This window comes from Coffea eugenioides, chromosome 9, assembly GCF_003713205.1.
Source record: "Coffea eugenioides isolate CCC68of chromosome 9, Ceug_1.0, whole genome shotgun sequence".
NCBI lineage: Eukaryota > Viridiplantae > Streptophyta > Magnoliopsida > Gentianales > Rubiaceae > Coffea > Coffea eugenioides.
The window spans coordinates 14,270,893-14,288,106 of record NC_040043.1 but is presented as its reverse complement, the minus strand read 5'-3'; the positions used below and the strand labels follow the sequence as shown (position 1 = coordinate 14,288,106).

General features: G+C 37.1%; 1 protein-coding gene across 1 annotated transcript; it reads left to right on the top strand.

Moving 5' to 3' along the window:
* Positions 1-431: 431 nt before the first annotated feature.
* On the top strand, positions 432-2,152 carry LOC113782267. Its single transcript, XM_027328165.1, has 2 exons — positions 432-1,596; positions 1,692-2,152. The coding sequence occupies exons 1-2, from the start codon at positions 432-434 to the stop codon at positions 2,150-2,152; spliced, it is 1,626 nt and encodes a 541-aa protein (XP_027183966.1).
* The last annotated feature ends 15,062 nt before the right edge of the window (positions 2,153-17,214 follow it).

The window sequence follows — 17,214 nt, the reverse complement described above, 5'->3', positions numbered from 1 at the left end:
CTGGTATTAGATAAATAAAATTTCTATCCGCTTGCTTGCAAATTCTGTTTTTACAGATTGTTGAGAAATTTTGCATTTTGTTGATTTCCTTTATTTGCTGGGCTGCTTTATTTAGTAGACTGTAAATTCTTGAACTTGAAATTAGGGACTTGTAAGCCATGGCCTGAGTTTAAAAAATCAGGGCGCTTCTTATTCTCAATGATTTTATGGGATTTGTCTAGTTTTCTAAGTACTAATGTGTAGTTGTTGTTTTCATGCTCTTGGAAGCTTGTTGGAGGACATTTATTTATATTCAAAGTATGGATAAAAGATGGATGGATTTTCCAAGAACAAGTGAAAAGTACGAGACAGGACTTCAAATGTTTCTAAACTTTGCATTTTCTAGATCAAGTTGTGACGGAAAGATTTTGTGTCCTTGCAAAGATTGCGGCATGGGTGTTTGTGTGACAAAAATGGAAGCATATGATCATTTGAAAGTGGTAGGATTTATCAAGGGTTATAATAATTGGATAGCACATGGAGAACTTTCAAACTACAATGAAGCCACATCTAATTCTGAAAATACATCAATTGGGGTTTCAAATGGGACTAATGACATGCAAGACTTGGTCCATGATGTATTTGGGATACCACATGGAACAAATGAATTGAATAGAGAAGGGGACATTCCTGTTTCAGAGGCTGAAAAATTTTACAAATTGATTGATGATTCTCAACAGGATTTGTACAGTGGTTGCAAAAATTTCTCGAAATTGTCTTTCATTATTCGTTTGCTTCACCTAAAATGCCTGGGTAAGATGAGTAACAAGATTTTTAATATGCTTCTTGAGCTGTTGAGAGAAGCATTTCCGGAGGCCATGACTAATTTGCCGTCTTCTTACTATGAGGCTGAGAAATTGATGAATACATTGGGGCTGGGTTATGAAAAGATCGATGCATGTCCTAATGATTGTTCTCTTTATTGGGGTAGTGCTGAAAAAAGAACTTCATGCGAAACATGTAACGAGCTTAGGTGGGTTGCTTCAGAAAATGATCCAACTGGGGAAAAAAGGAAAATTCCTCAAAAAGTGTTGTGGCATTTTCCCTTAAAACCTAGATTACAAAGACTATTTATGTCTTCTAAAATTGCATCTCAAATGAGATGGCATGAGGAAAAACGTACAAAAGATCGTTATATGAGACATCCAGCTGATTCTCCAGCTTGGCAAACTTTTGACCATCTACATCCAGAATTTGCTAAGGATTGTCGAAATGTTAGATTGGGGTTGGCATCTGACGGGTTTAATCCATTCAACAACATGAGTTCTACACACAGTACTTGGCCTGTAGTTTTAATACCATATAACTTACCTCCGTGGATGTGTATGAAGCAACCGTACTTCATGTTGTCCTTGTTAATACCCGGACCATCCTCTCCTGGGAATAATATTGATGTTTATCTACAGCCTCTAGTTAAAGAATTGACCGAATTGTGGGATTTTGGCATTCAAACTTATGATGCATCCCAAAAAGAAAATTTTCAATTGCATGCAGCTCTGTTGTGGACCATTAGTGATTTCCCTGGATATGCAATGTTATCTGGCTGGAGCACTAAAGGTGAATATGCTTGTCCTGTTTGTCACAAGTTCACTCATGCACGACGGTTGACTCATAGTTTCAAATATTGCTATATGGTCATCGGAGATTCTTAGATAGTAAGCATAAATTTAGAAAGCAAGCCCAATTCTTTGATGGCACCGAAGAACATGGAAAGCGACCACCATTGCAAACCGGGGATATGATTGTGAGTGAATTGGGAGACTTGCAAATTAAATTTGGAAAACTTGTGAAAGGTAATCCGAAGCTGCCTTTCAATTGGAAAAAGAGGAGTATTTTCTTTGACTTGCCATATTGGAAAGATAATGTCTTAAGACACAATCTTGACTTCATGCACATTGAGAAGAATGTTTGTGAAAATATTTGGGGGACATTGCTGGATATTGAGGATAAAGCAAAGGACCATTATAATTCCCGCCGTGATTTGAGAGAAATGGGAATAAGAAAAGAGCTGCATCCCATTGAGACAGAACCTGGAAAGGTGTACTTACCTCCATCTTCCTTTGCAATGGATAAAAAACAGAAAACTATGTTTTGCAATGTGCTAAAAAAGTGAAAGTTCCAGATGGTTATGCAGCTAATGTCTCAAGATGCGTTCGAGTAAAATCACCAAGAATTTCAGGGCTTAAAAGTCATGATAATCATATCCTAATGCAGCAATTGATGCCTATAGCTTTGAAAAAGACTTTGCCAAAATCAGTGCGCTATCCTTTGATTCGATTGAGTAGATACTTCAGGCAGCTTTGTTCTAAAGTTATTTGTCCTCAAGATGTGGTTCGTTTGGAAAGTGAAATTGCCGTCATACTCTGCGATCTTGAGAAATGCTTCCCACCAACCTTCTTCGATGTCATGGTGCATTTAGTTGTTCATTTGGCAACTGAAGTGAAATTAGGTGGGCCGGTGTATTATCGTTGGATGTATCCTATAGAGAGGTACTGCTTGTAATTCTCATTATGCCTTAAATGTTTATTCCTTTTTTGCTTTCTTTGATTTGTGGAACTAATTAGAGAGGTTGGAATGATGATACTTTAGGTACTTAGGAACATTAAAATCTTATGTTCGAAATAAAAGTAGGCCTGAAGGTTCGATTGCTCAAGGCTACTTGGCAGAAGAATGCATTAACTTTTGCTCATTGTATCTTGCGGACTATGTTAAGACAAAATTCAATCGTCCAAGCAGAAATGAAGAAGTACATAAGGAAATTGAAGATGGTTTAGATATATTCTCTGAATCAGGACATCCTTTGGGGAGGGGCAAACCAACAGTCTTTGATGCTCATATCTTGAGTAAAGCACATCAGTATATTTTATTTAATTGTGCTGCTGTCACACCTTACATTGAGTAAGTTCAACTACAACTTGATGCATTAAAATTTTATTGTAGAATTCAATGCATGATTACAATTTTGACTCATGTACTTCTAGGCAGCATCGTAGATTGATAGAAGAAGGACATCCTCAAATTCCACAGCATCTAAAAGAGCGCTTGCACAGCGAAAATTTTGCATGTTGGTTTGCTGAACATGTAAGTAAAATTCTGAATATTAAGTACAATTTGAATTGTAGGACTTCAAATATAGTTTCATCTTCTTTTTTTTTTATTTATTTACAGATTGACAAGTTAGAACTTCCTCAAAATGTTTCGGTGTTGAGAGAGTTGAGGTTCCTTGCTAAAGGTCCAGATGTTGTTGGAATCCAACATGACAGGTTTGTTGTTAATGGATTTCGGTTTCACACCAAAGAAGTTGAGAAGAAAAGAAAAACGCAGAATAGTGGTGTTACAGTCAATGCAACAACATCCAATTTTGCAAGTATAAGGGATCAAAATCCAGTTTTGAGTGAACTAGTTTACTTCGGCGTCTTGAAAAAAATGATTGAATTAATTTACGGAGGTCGTCGGGTGGTGTTATTCGAATGTGATTGGATATCAAATGGTTCGAGAATTAAACAAGATGCTGATGGGTTTACTTTAGTCAATTTTGCAAACGTGAGGCCTCATGTTGAGCCATTTATACTCGCTTCACATGCATCACAGATTTTTTATGTGGAAGATCCAACTGATAAGGATTGGCAAGTGGTTATCTCTACCACTGCAAGAGCTGGATATAACATGGGCACAACTATGGATGTTGAGACATATTTGCAAAGTGATGTTGGCAATCCTGTTGTTGAGAATGAAAATGAGGAAATTAGTTGGGTTCGTAAGAATGGACTTGGGATTGAAGTTGATTTGTCCCAATATAATTTGATTTAGAATCTTTTATAGCTTTGAAGCTTACTGGCCCTATTCTTCTCTGTTTCAATTGCTAGGCCTAGGCTTTATTTCCTTTTGTCGATGGGTTTTGCATTTTTTTTTTGTATTTTACTAATATGACCGACATTCTTAGTTTTTTGTCATGTTAAGCCTTCTGACAGATGTGATAAAAGACTTGGTGTTATTAGTTAAAACTAGTGTATTAATTTGCCTCTTTAAGGCCTTTCTTTCATTGATACTCCCATGGTCCAGTTTTTGGATTTCTAGTCTTGGTTAGTAATCGTCAGTCTTATTCATAAAAATGGTATTGGAATGATTTTTCTTTTAATGGCATGACAACAATTGGCAATCGAGGCTATGATTTGGGGAGAACAATTGGCAACGTACGGAATGTGCAAATCATTTCAGACCAAACATAAAACTATCCAACTTTCCAAGGAACCCATTACTCATTTTAAGAGCCCAATGGGCTGGATAAATACTGGTCATTATTTTATAAGCAATTCCATTAATTGTAAGCTGTAATATTACATTTGTGAATCATTATATTATGGCCAATTCTTTTTCCCAATAACCCGAGGTCTAATTTTTTATCAATAGAAATATTTTGAAACTTTAATCTATAAATTTCTTAAATAATTTTTTAATACCATGAAAAAATTATTTTTTAAACCAATAACAATACAAAAAGTTAATTCTGATAGAGCTTTCTAGTCCAACTGATCTTTGATCGAATTTAATCGGTTTAGTCACAATTTTAGATTATCCTTCAAAGTGAAAAGGAGACACGATCGAACCGATCAAGCACGATCGAATCGATCAAACCGATCATACTATATGTTTATGTTCAATCAATGCGTTGTAAGTGTAAGCCTAAGGTTAATCATTGAAAAGTTCAATATTAAGATCTTGTAAGTGATAGTAAGCTTCTAATTAACACAAAGTTCAATGGCAATTGCTTTGGAATTGAAAACATTGAATATATATATATATATGTTTATGTTCAATCAATGCGTTGTAAGTGTAAGCCTAAGGTTAATCATTGAAAAGTTCAATATTAAGATCTTGTAAGTGATAGTAAGCTTCTAATTAACACAAAGTTCAATGGCAATTGCTTTGGAATTGAAAACAATGAATATATATATATATGTTTATGTTCAATCAATGCGTTGTAAGTGTAAGCCTAAGGTTAATCATTGAAAAGTTCAATAGTAAGATCTTGTAAGTGATTGGAAGTTTCTAATTAACACAAAGTTCAAACTTGCACCTTTTTCTTATTTTATATAGGAAAAGAAACTACAAATGATTCAAGTGAAGTACATCAGAAAACCCGAGGCCCTACATTTATGAAAGAAATTTGGGGTCGGCCTAAGGAACTTCCACGGATTGAGATTAAACTCGATGACAATGGGATCCCAATAAGTGAGAAAACCTCTTTCTCTGAATTCTTGGGCAGTTTGGCTAGGAATGGTATGTATTGTCCAATAGATGTTGAAACATGGCTTAAGATGCCAAGGAAACTTAAAATGGACATGTTAGAAGTGATAAAGGTAATGGTAGCTTTTGTATTATGTATGCTTTGTACAAAAATTACTGTGAAGTTGTGTTGATTTTCTTGTTGCTAACTACGTTTCAGGAAAGGTTTGCTTTGCCTATGGGACTGGAAGCTTGGACCTTAAGATCTATTGGCAAAAAATGGAGAAGCTGGAAGGCAGATTTAAAGGCTAACTATTTTGATCCTGCCGGCATTAATTAGCTAGGATAACGATAAATAACTATAACCACTTTTTTTGTTACAAGGAGAAAGTAAATTTAAACCTAAAAACTTTGACTACTAAATCTAAACTTCTTCGGCTATTAAACATAAAACACATAATTTTCATGAGGCAACTTTTACAAGTTATTAAAATTTGGATAAATCGCACACATTGTAAATAAATTGCCTATCCATATTTTTATGCAATATTTTATAAATAAGCCACAAAAAAAATGGGAAAACGTGGATTATCCTATGCCTATAATCTCAACCCCTCAGTTCGCCTTTTACCTGAAGCTCGCCTATTCAAAAAAGGAGACGGAGGGCAACAAAGTTGAACGGAGCCACCTGTAAGTCTTCACACACTAATAGTGTATTTCCGGATATGCATCTTCGTGAATGTTTGTGAATTCTATCTTTGGTCCTTTCTTGATGAAATCTATAGGGCTTATGTTGTCAATCCGAAAATCTGAAATATTTGGTACTTAGGTACGTTAAAATATAGGGATAATTTCAGAAACCTCAAGGGAGGTTTCTGATAATTTCATTGACCTCCCTTGAGGTTTCAAAAATAAGACTGACCTTCCCTCAACTGATTTTGGGACCCATTGCTGATGTAACCTGGAATGAATTTGCTACTTTGCCCTTATGCATAAAAGGGTGATGAGAAACCAATTTCTGGAAAAATATAATTAGGTCATTAAATAATGAACTAATTAAATGATATTAACTGTAGTTCTATCTCTAATAAGCTAATAGGGTGTTAATTGTTAATAATTTTATTGTTAATTTCTCCCTTTGTTCTTGCCAAATATTATTTTAACTGTTAATATCTACTTATATTTGGTATCTGGACTTAATTTCAGGGATTGGAGCAGAAAACTGCAAAAAAGGAGGACTTGCTCCATAAATGAGAGACTTCAAAAAAGCTCCATCGACCTGGCTCACAAAGAGAGGAAGAAACGGAATTCCTTTTCCTTGTGCTGATGAAGAGTGCTGAGTAGGAGTCCTCTTATGAAGAGGAAACGAGAAAAGTGGAATTGACAGGGCTCTCTTCTTGTACTGTGACTCTCAATTCGGTAGGGGCCACTAGAGGGCATTAGTCACTTGGCTTTGAAGGGAAAAACGTAGCGAGGCTAGGATAGCTTTTGAGCAATAGTTTAGTTTTCTTTCTTTTTCCTTTCATGCGTGCCTTGTGTTCGACAATAGTCCCGAATAGAAAAACGGCTTGGGCTTCTTGATTATTAGCGAAAAAATATGATGTTTTTGAACTCAATTGAATTGCGTGGCTATTTTCTCATGAGGCGTGACTAAACCTTTCATCTAATCAAGGATCAACTCGACGGCGCAGTCCCGAATATCTGTGGGATCTAATTAGTTTTCATGCGTTCCTTAATTTGTTAATATTTGCACGTTGTCTACTTGAATTTTCGTGGGATTATTTTGTTAATTGGATGTCAAGGGCTCGATATTCAATGTAACTTATTAATCTCTTGCCAAATTAGTCAATTAAATCCGTAATTGTTTGATTGATTAATATTAGTGGCAACTGGCGTGTTTACATACTAGGGGAACGTGCAATCTAATTTAAGTAACCCTCGTAGTGTGTTATTGATTGGGGCTAGGTTTTTCTAGTTTTTAATGCAATTGAAAAATTAATTCCTACGGTGGTACCTAGGAGTATTTTCTGGTTAGGGGTAATCAATGGTTGTACCTTGGTTATCAATAAATTAAGAAAAAATTTGTCATTAGAGTTCGTCGGCGACTATAACTAGCCTATTAATAAATTAAGTGAACCTCCCTTGTATCAATGATCGGGTGAGTGGACTGTATCTGAGTAGTTGTATCCTTGGCTAGAATTTATCTATTCTTGATTAAATTCTTGCCTATATTCGTGCTAGTTAATTATTTATTTTTAGTGAATTACTTAACTGTTTTTAGTTTTAGTCCGATAAAATCCCCCTTTACCAATTGGAATCTCAAAGAGACAAATATCCCCAATCCCTGAGGAGACGACTCTACTTGCCACTGTCTACTATTTAGTAAATTTTGTCAACTAATTAATTCTGATATATCGGATTAAGCAAACTCTTCGGCAACAGGATAAATCAAGTAACCCATTGCACACCTAGAATCCCTGCTCCAGTACCTAGGATTAATTATTGCCTGCGTTTAGTGGTAGTTAGGTTTTTATTATTATTGCATAGGTTCGGCACCTATCATAAGCCAATGTAACTACACTTGAGAAATTACACTAATTGATGCACCAATATGGAGCCATTTTTTGTGATTGGACATGACTTTAGAGAGCAACACAAGGATAGTATTATACGAAAACTTGGCGAAGATGGAAAAATGGAGGGAAAAGAAGGCAAAAAGCATAGCTCCCCTCAGGTTAAAATATGCTGATTTGCATTAAGATTATTGACATGCTACCCACTCATGCTTTTGTATATGGTTGGCATTAGTGACAAACAATCAATGGTAATGAAATTTGGCTTTGCAATCCTCACCGTCTGCCTCATTCATCTGCATCTGGGGCAGATGGTGTTTGAAACTATCTTGGATTGCATCGATAGTTATGTAATACTACAACTGCTACAATTATATCAATTTTGAACTAATGTCAAGTGACTTATGTTGCCTTACTAACTAGTTCAACTAATAAGTTGTTGCTTATTATCTCTTTGTAAAGTTACAGTAGTAGTCATCAAACAATAGTCATACATTTCTTCAAAATACAATCCAACTGACAAGTACTACTGGTTTACTTCTTACATAATCAGAAAAGACTTAAAATGATTGGTACAATGTCGTGACACTTTTATATTTGTTCCAAGAGTTTATCCAATTGATTTTATATTTTGGATGAATATAGATACAACACCTAGTGTGATATTTATGATGAGTATCATGTTAACTATGGCCTTTGGTTGGTTTAGCCTTGTCACTTTTTATTACCTCAAAATTAGATAATCACACTAAAAATAAATTATTTCTTAAGTTGCTTGAGCCGTTTATATGCTTTTGAAAGAAACTTAAAGTATGGCCATTGCACTAGCCATTTGTGCAAACTGAAGCTTCAAGTTGTTGTTACTGCACTTTTCCTAATTGCTATTACACCTACTAAAATTTACTAATTATGTATGTCTTTTAATATTTTTCATTATTTACTAATACAAGTTGTGGATAAGCAAAAAGGGCATATGTGGAACACAAATACCATCTCACTCCTCAAAATATTTTTTTAATGCTCATTTTCCTGACATGGGCTGATCATGTTACTACAACTATAAGTTCAGGGGAGGTTTATGTCATTTTCAAAACCTTAGGGGAGGTCAATGAAATTGTTGGAAACCTCAGCGGATGTTTCTGAAATTATCCCTAAAATATATGTATGCCCTCTATCTGTTTGTTAAAATGCCTACCCCAGAACGTCAAGTGTATGTGGCTTTTTTATTACCCTGCTGTGAGCGCGTGCCCGTGTGAGGTTGAATGGTGATGGGCCAGCCGCCGGTGAACGGAGAATAGACAGTGAGAAGTCGTTTAACATCTCACAGTTGCCTACTTATGCTCATACTCTGATGATGGAAAAATGAGTGGAACAAATGATATGCTTTTAATGCAGTCAAATGTCAGTTCATAGTTGCATCGTTGGTCTTGAACAGGGGAATGTCTGTGTTAGTTTTTTTATGAGCATTCATAAGAAAAAGGGATAGTGTCATGATCTTCCATCTACGGTGTACAACCCCGTGACATTACTAGATGAGATGAGCATTTACCGTGACTAATAATCAAATCATTTCTCAATTTTAGGAATTTTGTCACTAGTTGAGTATCTTCTTTTCTCCTCTTTTGGAGTTAAAACTATGCAGTGACTATAAAAAGAAAAAAGGGGGAAGGGGGAAGGGAGGGGGGGGGGGGGGGGAAGTAGTCTGTTTCGAGGTAGGAAGGGACAGAACATAAATATGCTAGTATGGATTTGGTGCCTAATGAGAATGGGAAGTGTCACAGAATTCAATTGTGTTATGTACCAGAATCGTACCTTAATCTTTACTTCTTAAAGAAGTCTTAAACTATATTATGGCTATTAGTACTAGAGGAATGCTTTCCATTTGGATTGTGCTGTTATAGTGCTATACTTATATGCTTTCCGATAGCTCTAGAAAGCTGGACGTCATCAATGCCCGCCTTCTTCAACTCGACATGAAAGTCGACTCTAAGCCTGGCTACCCGCAAAGCCTTGCCATTGGGGTGGCCTCTGGTGCCCTTCTTCAGGGCTTTGCATCTGCCGCTGCTCAGATTTGGACTGCTGTGCCTCGAGCAACTAATCCTGGTAGTGATTCACCTATCAATTAATTCCAGTTAACCCCGTGGCCCTTGGTCCTAACAGGGTGGTATAGGTAGTAGTAATTTAGTGAATTTGGTGTGAAGATGATGTATCTGTTCTTGATCTTACCTGTTGCATTTACGTTACGGTGGACTATTGTGCAGGTAGATCTTCAATTCTTCATCCCCGTATTAATCCACAAGTTCTTGAATTTTGTGGAATGGTCCTATATTTGCCTCTTTTTTGAAACTTTCAGTTCAGTGATAGGTAGAAGTATCTTTTACAGATTGATTTATCCATTTTAATTAATGCACCCTATAAAATGATTTCATGTCTAGTAAAATGAATTAACAATTATTGAGCTGCTTTTAACCTTTTCTTTTTCAAAGAAAATAGAAACTTCTGAAATAATTTATTCTTCAAACACCAAAGCATTTTGCCTTTACTTGTCATCATCTTAAATATTCAATTACATACTTCGATAAAATTTCTTTTCAATTGTAGTCCAGTAAACGTGCAATGAACTTCCCCAATTTTACCTTTTGGTCTAAAATCGATAGGAATTGTGAATGGCTATCCATCAACTTTAGGTGTTAACGTGAAATGATGCAAAATGTTGAAAATTAAAAGTTGAGGTGATAACATTTCTTTGCATTGAATTTATGCAAAAAAATATCCATGTTGCTGAAACTTCTTTTTTTTAGGCCATCTTAACATTTATTGATTGAAGTCATGTGCATAACTAATGGTCATTGGTAATTTAAAAAAGTGAAAGTCCTAGATCTAATGAATGAATTTGGGATTAGTTTAATTTAATCTATACAATCTATAAAGGGAGAACGTTATTGTGTGGTGTAAACACACCGTATCACTTTTTAAAATTTCTAATATACCCCTAAATTATAAGGGTAAATTTGTCCCAATTTATTCCAAAAAAATCTCCACAATCAACAGATAGTTGTTTGAATCAAAAAGTAATTATTTGTTTAGTTATCCACTAACTACAGCTTTTTTACACAAACTCCCACGAATTCTACTCCAGTTTCATCATTTTTCTATATGATTATCTAATTTGATCCATAAAACCCATAAAAAAAAACTTTTATATACATTGTTAGTTTTGAATAAATGACAACTAATGTAAAATTGAACTTGAAATTCAAATTTTAAATTTATATCATGCATCCATTGGTAATGGTATATGCAGTGTTAGTGCATATAGGATTTAATCTATGGATATAGACATTTCAAAGACAATTTTCTTTTGCTCATAGTGATGAACACGTAGTTGATTAGAGTAATTCAATGAGAAAATACGATGCAGATGGCTACTATTATTAATTATCTTGTGAGGAAACTAGATGAGCATGGAGAAATATTGAGGCTGTGGAACCCAAAAAAAAATTCATACAAATATATATAGGAGATAAATTTTATACAAAACCAATATATATGGAGAGGTAATTTACACTCATATATATATTGTGGGAGAAGATGAATAATACAATAATAATATATTAATCACACGTCATAATAACAAGGCTATCAAATTTCATTCTTCTCAAATGATGACACTAAAAAGACTTCTTATTTATAGACTAGATAATTTGGCAAATAAGTCTTGACAATCAGAATAAATAATCTTTTAAAATATCAATTTCTAAATAATAAAACTATCATGACTTGACTCGAATAGAATTACTAAAACTTTACATTGACTAAACCATAGCTAAATAATAATATGAAAATTTCTATTTTTGAACCTTGATTTAATTGATTTAATATGTAAATATAGTCTCCCTTAAATCAAGTTCTCTCTTGGATCAATCTCACCACCATTACTATCAATAATCTCTCTTGCAAATTCTAAGATCACTTTGTACTGGTTCTTCATCTTCAAACCCTATTCTCATTGCAATAATCCACGCACTTGGATAAACTATTTTCGTAGCATAATTTGATGTCAATTTATTCACAGCTTATTTTTTTTTTTTTTCCAGAAACGATAGATTAATTTATTTCTACGAATAGAGAAAATACAATATATGAGCAAGGGCTCAAGTTGTGGTTTACAAAGGTGTACTGAGACACTGAGGATCAACGAACTCCTCATCAAAATAGATGTGCATTGCTTGCTTACTCAGTTCATAACTGAGTGTATTAATACTAATATTACTGGGTTGGCAAAGAAATGAGCATGTCCTAAACATTAAGCTGAGATCAGTGATGCATTCGAGATGGCCTGCTATAAGGAAGTTGCTTGGACATTGGCAGCGTATCATCTTTAAAGTGCGGTTGCATGAAATATGAACCTGTATGTTTTGCAAGTCCCGTTCCTTTAGCTTACAAAGAGCCAGTTGTATCGCCACCAATGTGTCCAGCACAGACGATCCAGTACTTCTTTCTGTGAGCATCCACCCTGCCCCAAGCTGATTCAGTGCATTTGTTACTGTGATGCCAATTCCCATATTTAGTCCTTCAATGTGTTGCCCCACATGTATATGAACTCTCAGGATGTCCTGCTCTGGTTCCCTCGTTTGCTCTTGATCATTTGCTATGTCTGTTTCGGAAATGCTCATACATTGCCGTGCCTGTTGGCAGTTATAGTACTCCTCAAAGTCATTCACTGCCTTTCTGACTACCTCCATTGGATGCCTATATTTGCCTTCAAATTCTACTGCATTTCTGGATTTCCAAATGTGCCAAAGAATATCCACAGTTAGGCAAATGTGTTGCATTCCATCCTTTCGTTCCTTTACTCCCATTAGCCTGCTCCACCACTTCCTGAAATCAGTTGTGTCCTCATGAAGCCCATCCCACTGTAACGGAGCCATCTTCCATATCAGCTTTGCTTTGGTACATTGGAAGAAAATGTGCTCAACCGTCTCAGTTGTTTCTCCACACTGCTTACAGATTAGCTCACCCTTTCCCGTTCTCCTAAATATAGCCTCTCTGATGGGTAACACCTGGTGTAAACACTTCCATAGAAACAACTTGTGTTTGTGTCTTATTCTCAATTTCCATAGCTGTTTCCAGACTTTGTTGCAGCCCCCAATCCAGCTTGTTTCTCCCAGATTGCTCACAGGTGCATTAGGCATACTATCCTCCGCTGTGAAGGCTTCATAAGCAGATCTGGCCGTGTATTTTCCAGTGGTGCCGTGCCTCCAGTAGTAACAATCAGGTCTGTTTGTCACACTGATAGGCATTTTAAGTATATTCCTAGCTTCATATGGAGTGAAAGTTCGGAAGATGAGTGGTGATTTCCATCTGAAACTGGAGATCAGCTCGCTAACTTTTGTGATGGTGCATCCCAGTGGTTTTGGGGATTCTACTTTGCCTTGCTTCCCTTCCAATAGCCAAGCATCTTCCCAGATGTTAATGCTCTTTCCGTTCCCTACTTTTTTCCTAATTCCACTGCCTACCTCATCTCTTACTCCCATTAGACTCTTCCATATCCATGATGCATTTCCTCTTACTTCACAGCCCAGTAGAGAAGTGTTGGGGTAGTACTTGGCTCGCAGCACTTTACTAAGCAAAAGATTGGGGCATGTGAGAATCCTCCAAATCTGTTTGCCTAGCAAGGCTTTGTTGAAACCTTGGAGATCTTTAAAGCCTAGTCCTCCCTTATCCTTCGTAGTTGACATCTTTTTCCATGAAGACCAGTGCATTCTCGTTCTCCCATTGCCGTCCCCCCACCAGAATCCTGCCATCATGGCATTGATTTCTTTGCATAGCTTTACTGGAAGCTTAAAACAGGACATTGCGTAGGTTGGCATTGCCATGGTTACTGCTTTGAGCAACACCTCCTTCCCAGCTTGACTTAAGCGTTTATTGGACCAGTTAAAGATGGTTCTTTTGCATTTTTCTCTAATGAAACCAAAGAGCTGATCTTTGGTTCTAGTGATGACCATAGGCAGACCCAAATACTTCCCTTGCTTCACCACCTTTATGTTTTCCAAGCAGCTGCAGATTTCTCCTTGATGTCTTGGTTCCACATTTTTGCTAAAGAACACAGACGATTTTTCCATGTTGATCAGCTGTCCAGACTCTTGTTCATAAATCTTCAAAATTCTGCTAACTTCTTGAGCTTGTCTGTTGTCCGCTTTGCAAAAGATTAACGAGTCATCTGCGAAGAAGAGGTGCGTTATTGCCGGGCCACTCCTACTGATCCTCATCCCAGTTAGCCTTTTACTTCTTTGTGCTTGGTCCAGCAGGTGTGAAAAACCTTGGGAGACTAAGAGAAATAAGTAAGGTGACAAAGGGTCTCCTTGCCTAATTCCTCTTGACGGTGTGACGTATCCTGTAGGCTCTCCATTGATGTTGAAAGAAAAAGAAACTGTTGAGATGCACTCCATTATCCACGTGATCCATGTATCACAAAAACCCATTTTTGCCATGATTGCCTTCAGGTATCCCCACTCTACCCTGTCGTAAGCTTTCGACATATCTAACTTTAAGGCCATAAAACCATGGGATCCATCTCTTTTGTTTTTTAGGTAATGCATGTACTCATGAGAGATGATGACATTATCTAAAATCTGCCTTCCAGGAACAAAGGCAGCCTGGTTTGCACTGATGCATTTTCCCAAAAATTTTTTCAGTCTATTTGCTAAAATTTTTGAAATGATTTTATACAACACATTGCACAAACTTATTGGCCTGAACTGCTTAACCTCAGTGGGGTGCTCACCTTTGGGAATAAGAGATATGTTGGTGTGATTCATGGCTTTCAACATATGGCTGGAATGAAAGAAGCTTTTAGTGGCTTTTATGATGTCTTTTTTAACAATGTGCCAAAATGTCTGAAAAAAAAGTGGAGTCATGCCATCAGGACCCGGGGCTTTGGTTGGGTTCATGGAGAAAAGGGCATCTCTAATTTCTCTGTCCTTGACTGGTTGGGTTAAATCTGAATTCATGTGGTCTGAAATTGTCTGCGATATTCCCTCCAAAGACATATGAGTGTGAGTCATTCCCTTACTCCTGAATAGCTCCTTAAAATGATTTACAACTTCTTCCCCAATTTCCTCCTCTGAATTGGTCCAAGTGGTGTCCTCCCTTTGTAGTCTTTGAATTTTGTTTTTCTGTCTCCTTCCTTTGACACTAGAGTGAAAAAAATGGGTATTTTTATCCCCCTCCTTTAACCATTGCACTCTAGATTTTTGACTCCAAAACAGTTCCTCTTCGTCATAAGCCTCCTTTAATTGTCTTTTAAGATCCCTGCTCCTTGACTTTTTGTCGTCACAGTCACTGACTTTAATCTCTTCCAATAGCTTTTTAAGATTTTCAATTCGGTGCCCTGCATTTCCTTGGAAGGTAGTTTTCCATTTCAGTATCGCCAACCTGCAGTTTGCTACTTTCTTATGCACTTTGTACATATTGGATCCTGTTTGCTCCTCCTCCCAAGCCTGCCTTATTACTTGTTCCAGCCCCTCTTTGTGCAACCACCTTTTATCAAAAAAGAACCGCTTCTTTTTCTTTTCAGTTAGAGGATTTGAATCTATAAGCATCATACTATGATCTGATCCCACATTATCTATATGTCTAACTGTAGTTTTGTCAAAAACCTGGCTCCAATCATTACTTCCCAAAGCTCTATCTAGTCTTTCCTTGATTTCACCTTCTTGAGTCCAGTTGTTACTCCAAGTCCAGGGGTTGCCTTGGAAACCCAGATCAATAAGTCCATTTTGTTCAATGAAGTTTCTGAAATCTTGAAAGCTTCCCTCCTCTCGCTTTCTACCACCCCATTTCTCTTCATTTGATTTAATATCATTGAAATCACCTGTAATCATCCATCTAGGACCCCATAGCACTTTCCTTCGTTCCACTACTTGCCACTGATTCCTTCTAACCAGATTATCCGTGCTTGCATAAATGCCAATAAACCACCAGTCCACATTCTTGTCCAAGTCCATGATATGGATTTCCATGGTGAAAGCAGTTGTTTGAACATCCAAAACCTTAACCTCATTGTTCCACATTACAGTCATGCCACCTGCCTTATTCATTGATTCTACCACTACACACTCATCAAACCTCAATTTCCTTTTCACTGTCAGCATAAACTGAAGTCTATTTTTGGTCTCACACAAAAAGACCACATTGGGGGAGAGGAGGTTGCAAGCCTCCCTCAGCTGGGGAATTGTCAAGGGGCTCCCAACACCTTGGCAATTCCACACCAGTGCTTTCATTCATCCATGGGTGGCCAAGTTAGGCTGGCCACCGCCCCTTCATATTTGTTGACACAGTTGTCTTGCTCCTCCCCCTTTCTCCACTTTTTTCCCACTGTTTCAGTGATTTCCACATCCACCATATCCTCATCAGTCAGAAGAAATTTTCTTTTCCCCGTAGTCTCCTTACACAGCCTGGATTGCTGAGCCTGTCGCATTGATTTTCTCTTTATCACTGGAACTTTTAATTGTTTCCCTGTTCTTCTCGCCATTCCATTGTTACTCGGTGCATCCATAACATCTATCTGCTCTTCCACTTGCAAGTACACAACTTCAGGTTCCTTAGAGGATTGCTCTACCTCCTTGTCAAGGACTATGTCTAGCTGACCGCCATCTACACTCCCTTCAATCATTTGTTGAGATAGTTTTTCCTTCCCCTTGCTATTTTCCATCTCCTCACCCCTGTTGTCCGTATTTTCTGATTCATGCCTTGTCACTATCGCCTCAACTGTTATGTCTCCCCCAGCAGGTCCACTCTTCTTACGCGTACTTCCATCCTCCCTAGCCATGCTCCTCTCCATCAGCACCTTATCCCCTGTTTTTGGTACTAATTCTCCATCCTTAAAACCCCACCTTTGCTTGTTTGGAGAAGTGTTAACAGGTTGTCTCCCTCTTCTTTCCTTTGGAGGCGAAAAATGCCCCCCTCCTACTCTCATCCATGGGCCAAATTGATTATCCTGCTGACCTTTCCCACCTACACTTCTATTTGGGCACTTCCTATCACTATGACCTATTTTACCACAAGTATAACAGAAATCAGGTCCCCTCTCATATTTGAAACTTAGCCACTTCACCTTTCCTTCCAATTTCACCGTAGTACCTCTCATGAGAGGTTGGGATATATCAGCCAGCACAAGTAATTTGATATGTCTTCCTTCCTTTCCTCCTCCTTGAGGGATAATCACTTCCTTAGTTTCATGAAACACTGATGCTATTTTTTTCCCACCTCTTTAGAAATCCAATGCACTGGAAGATTCCACACTTGAATCCATAATGGAGCAAGATTAAATTCAGCTCCTTCCTCCTCAAATCCTGCGAACCATGGTCTAATA

Bases quoted from the DNA above. Each gene is read 5' to 3' on its own strand.
- LOC113782267 (XM_027328165.1), top strand. From the start codon at position 432: ATGGGTGTTTGTGTGACAAAAATGGAAGCATATGATCATTTGAAAGTG. The intron at 1,597-1,691 runs GTGAATATGCTT...GGAGATTCTTAG, and splicing joins ATCTGGCTGGAGCACTAAAG to ATAGTAAGCATAAATTTAGA.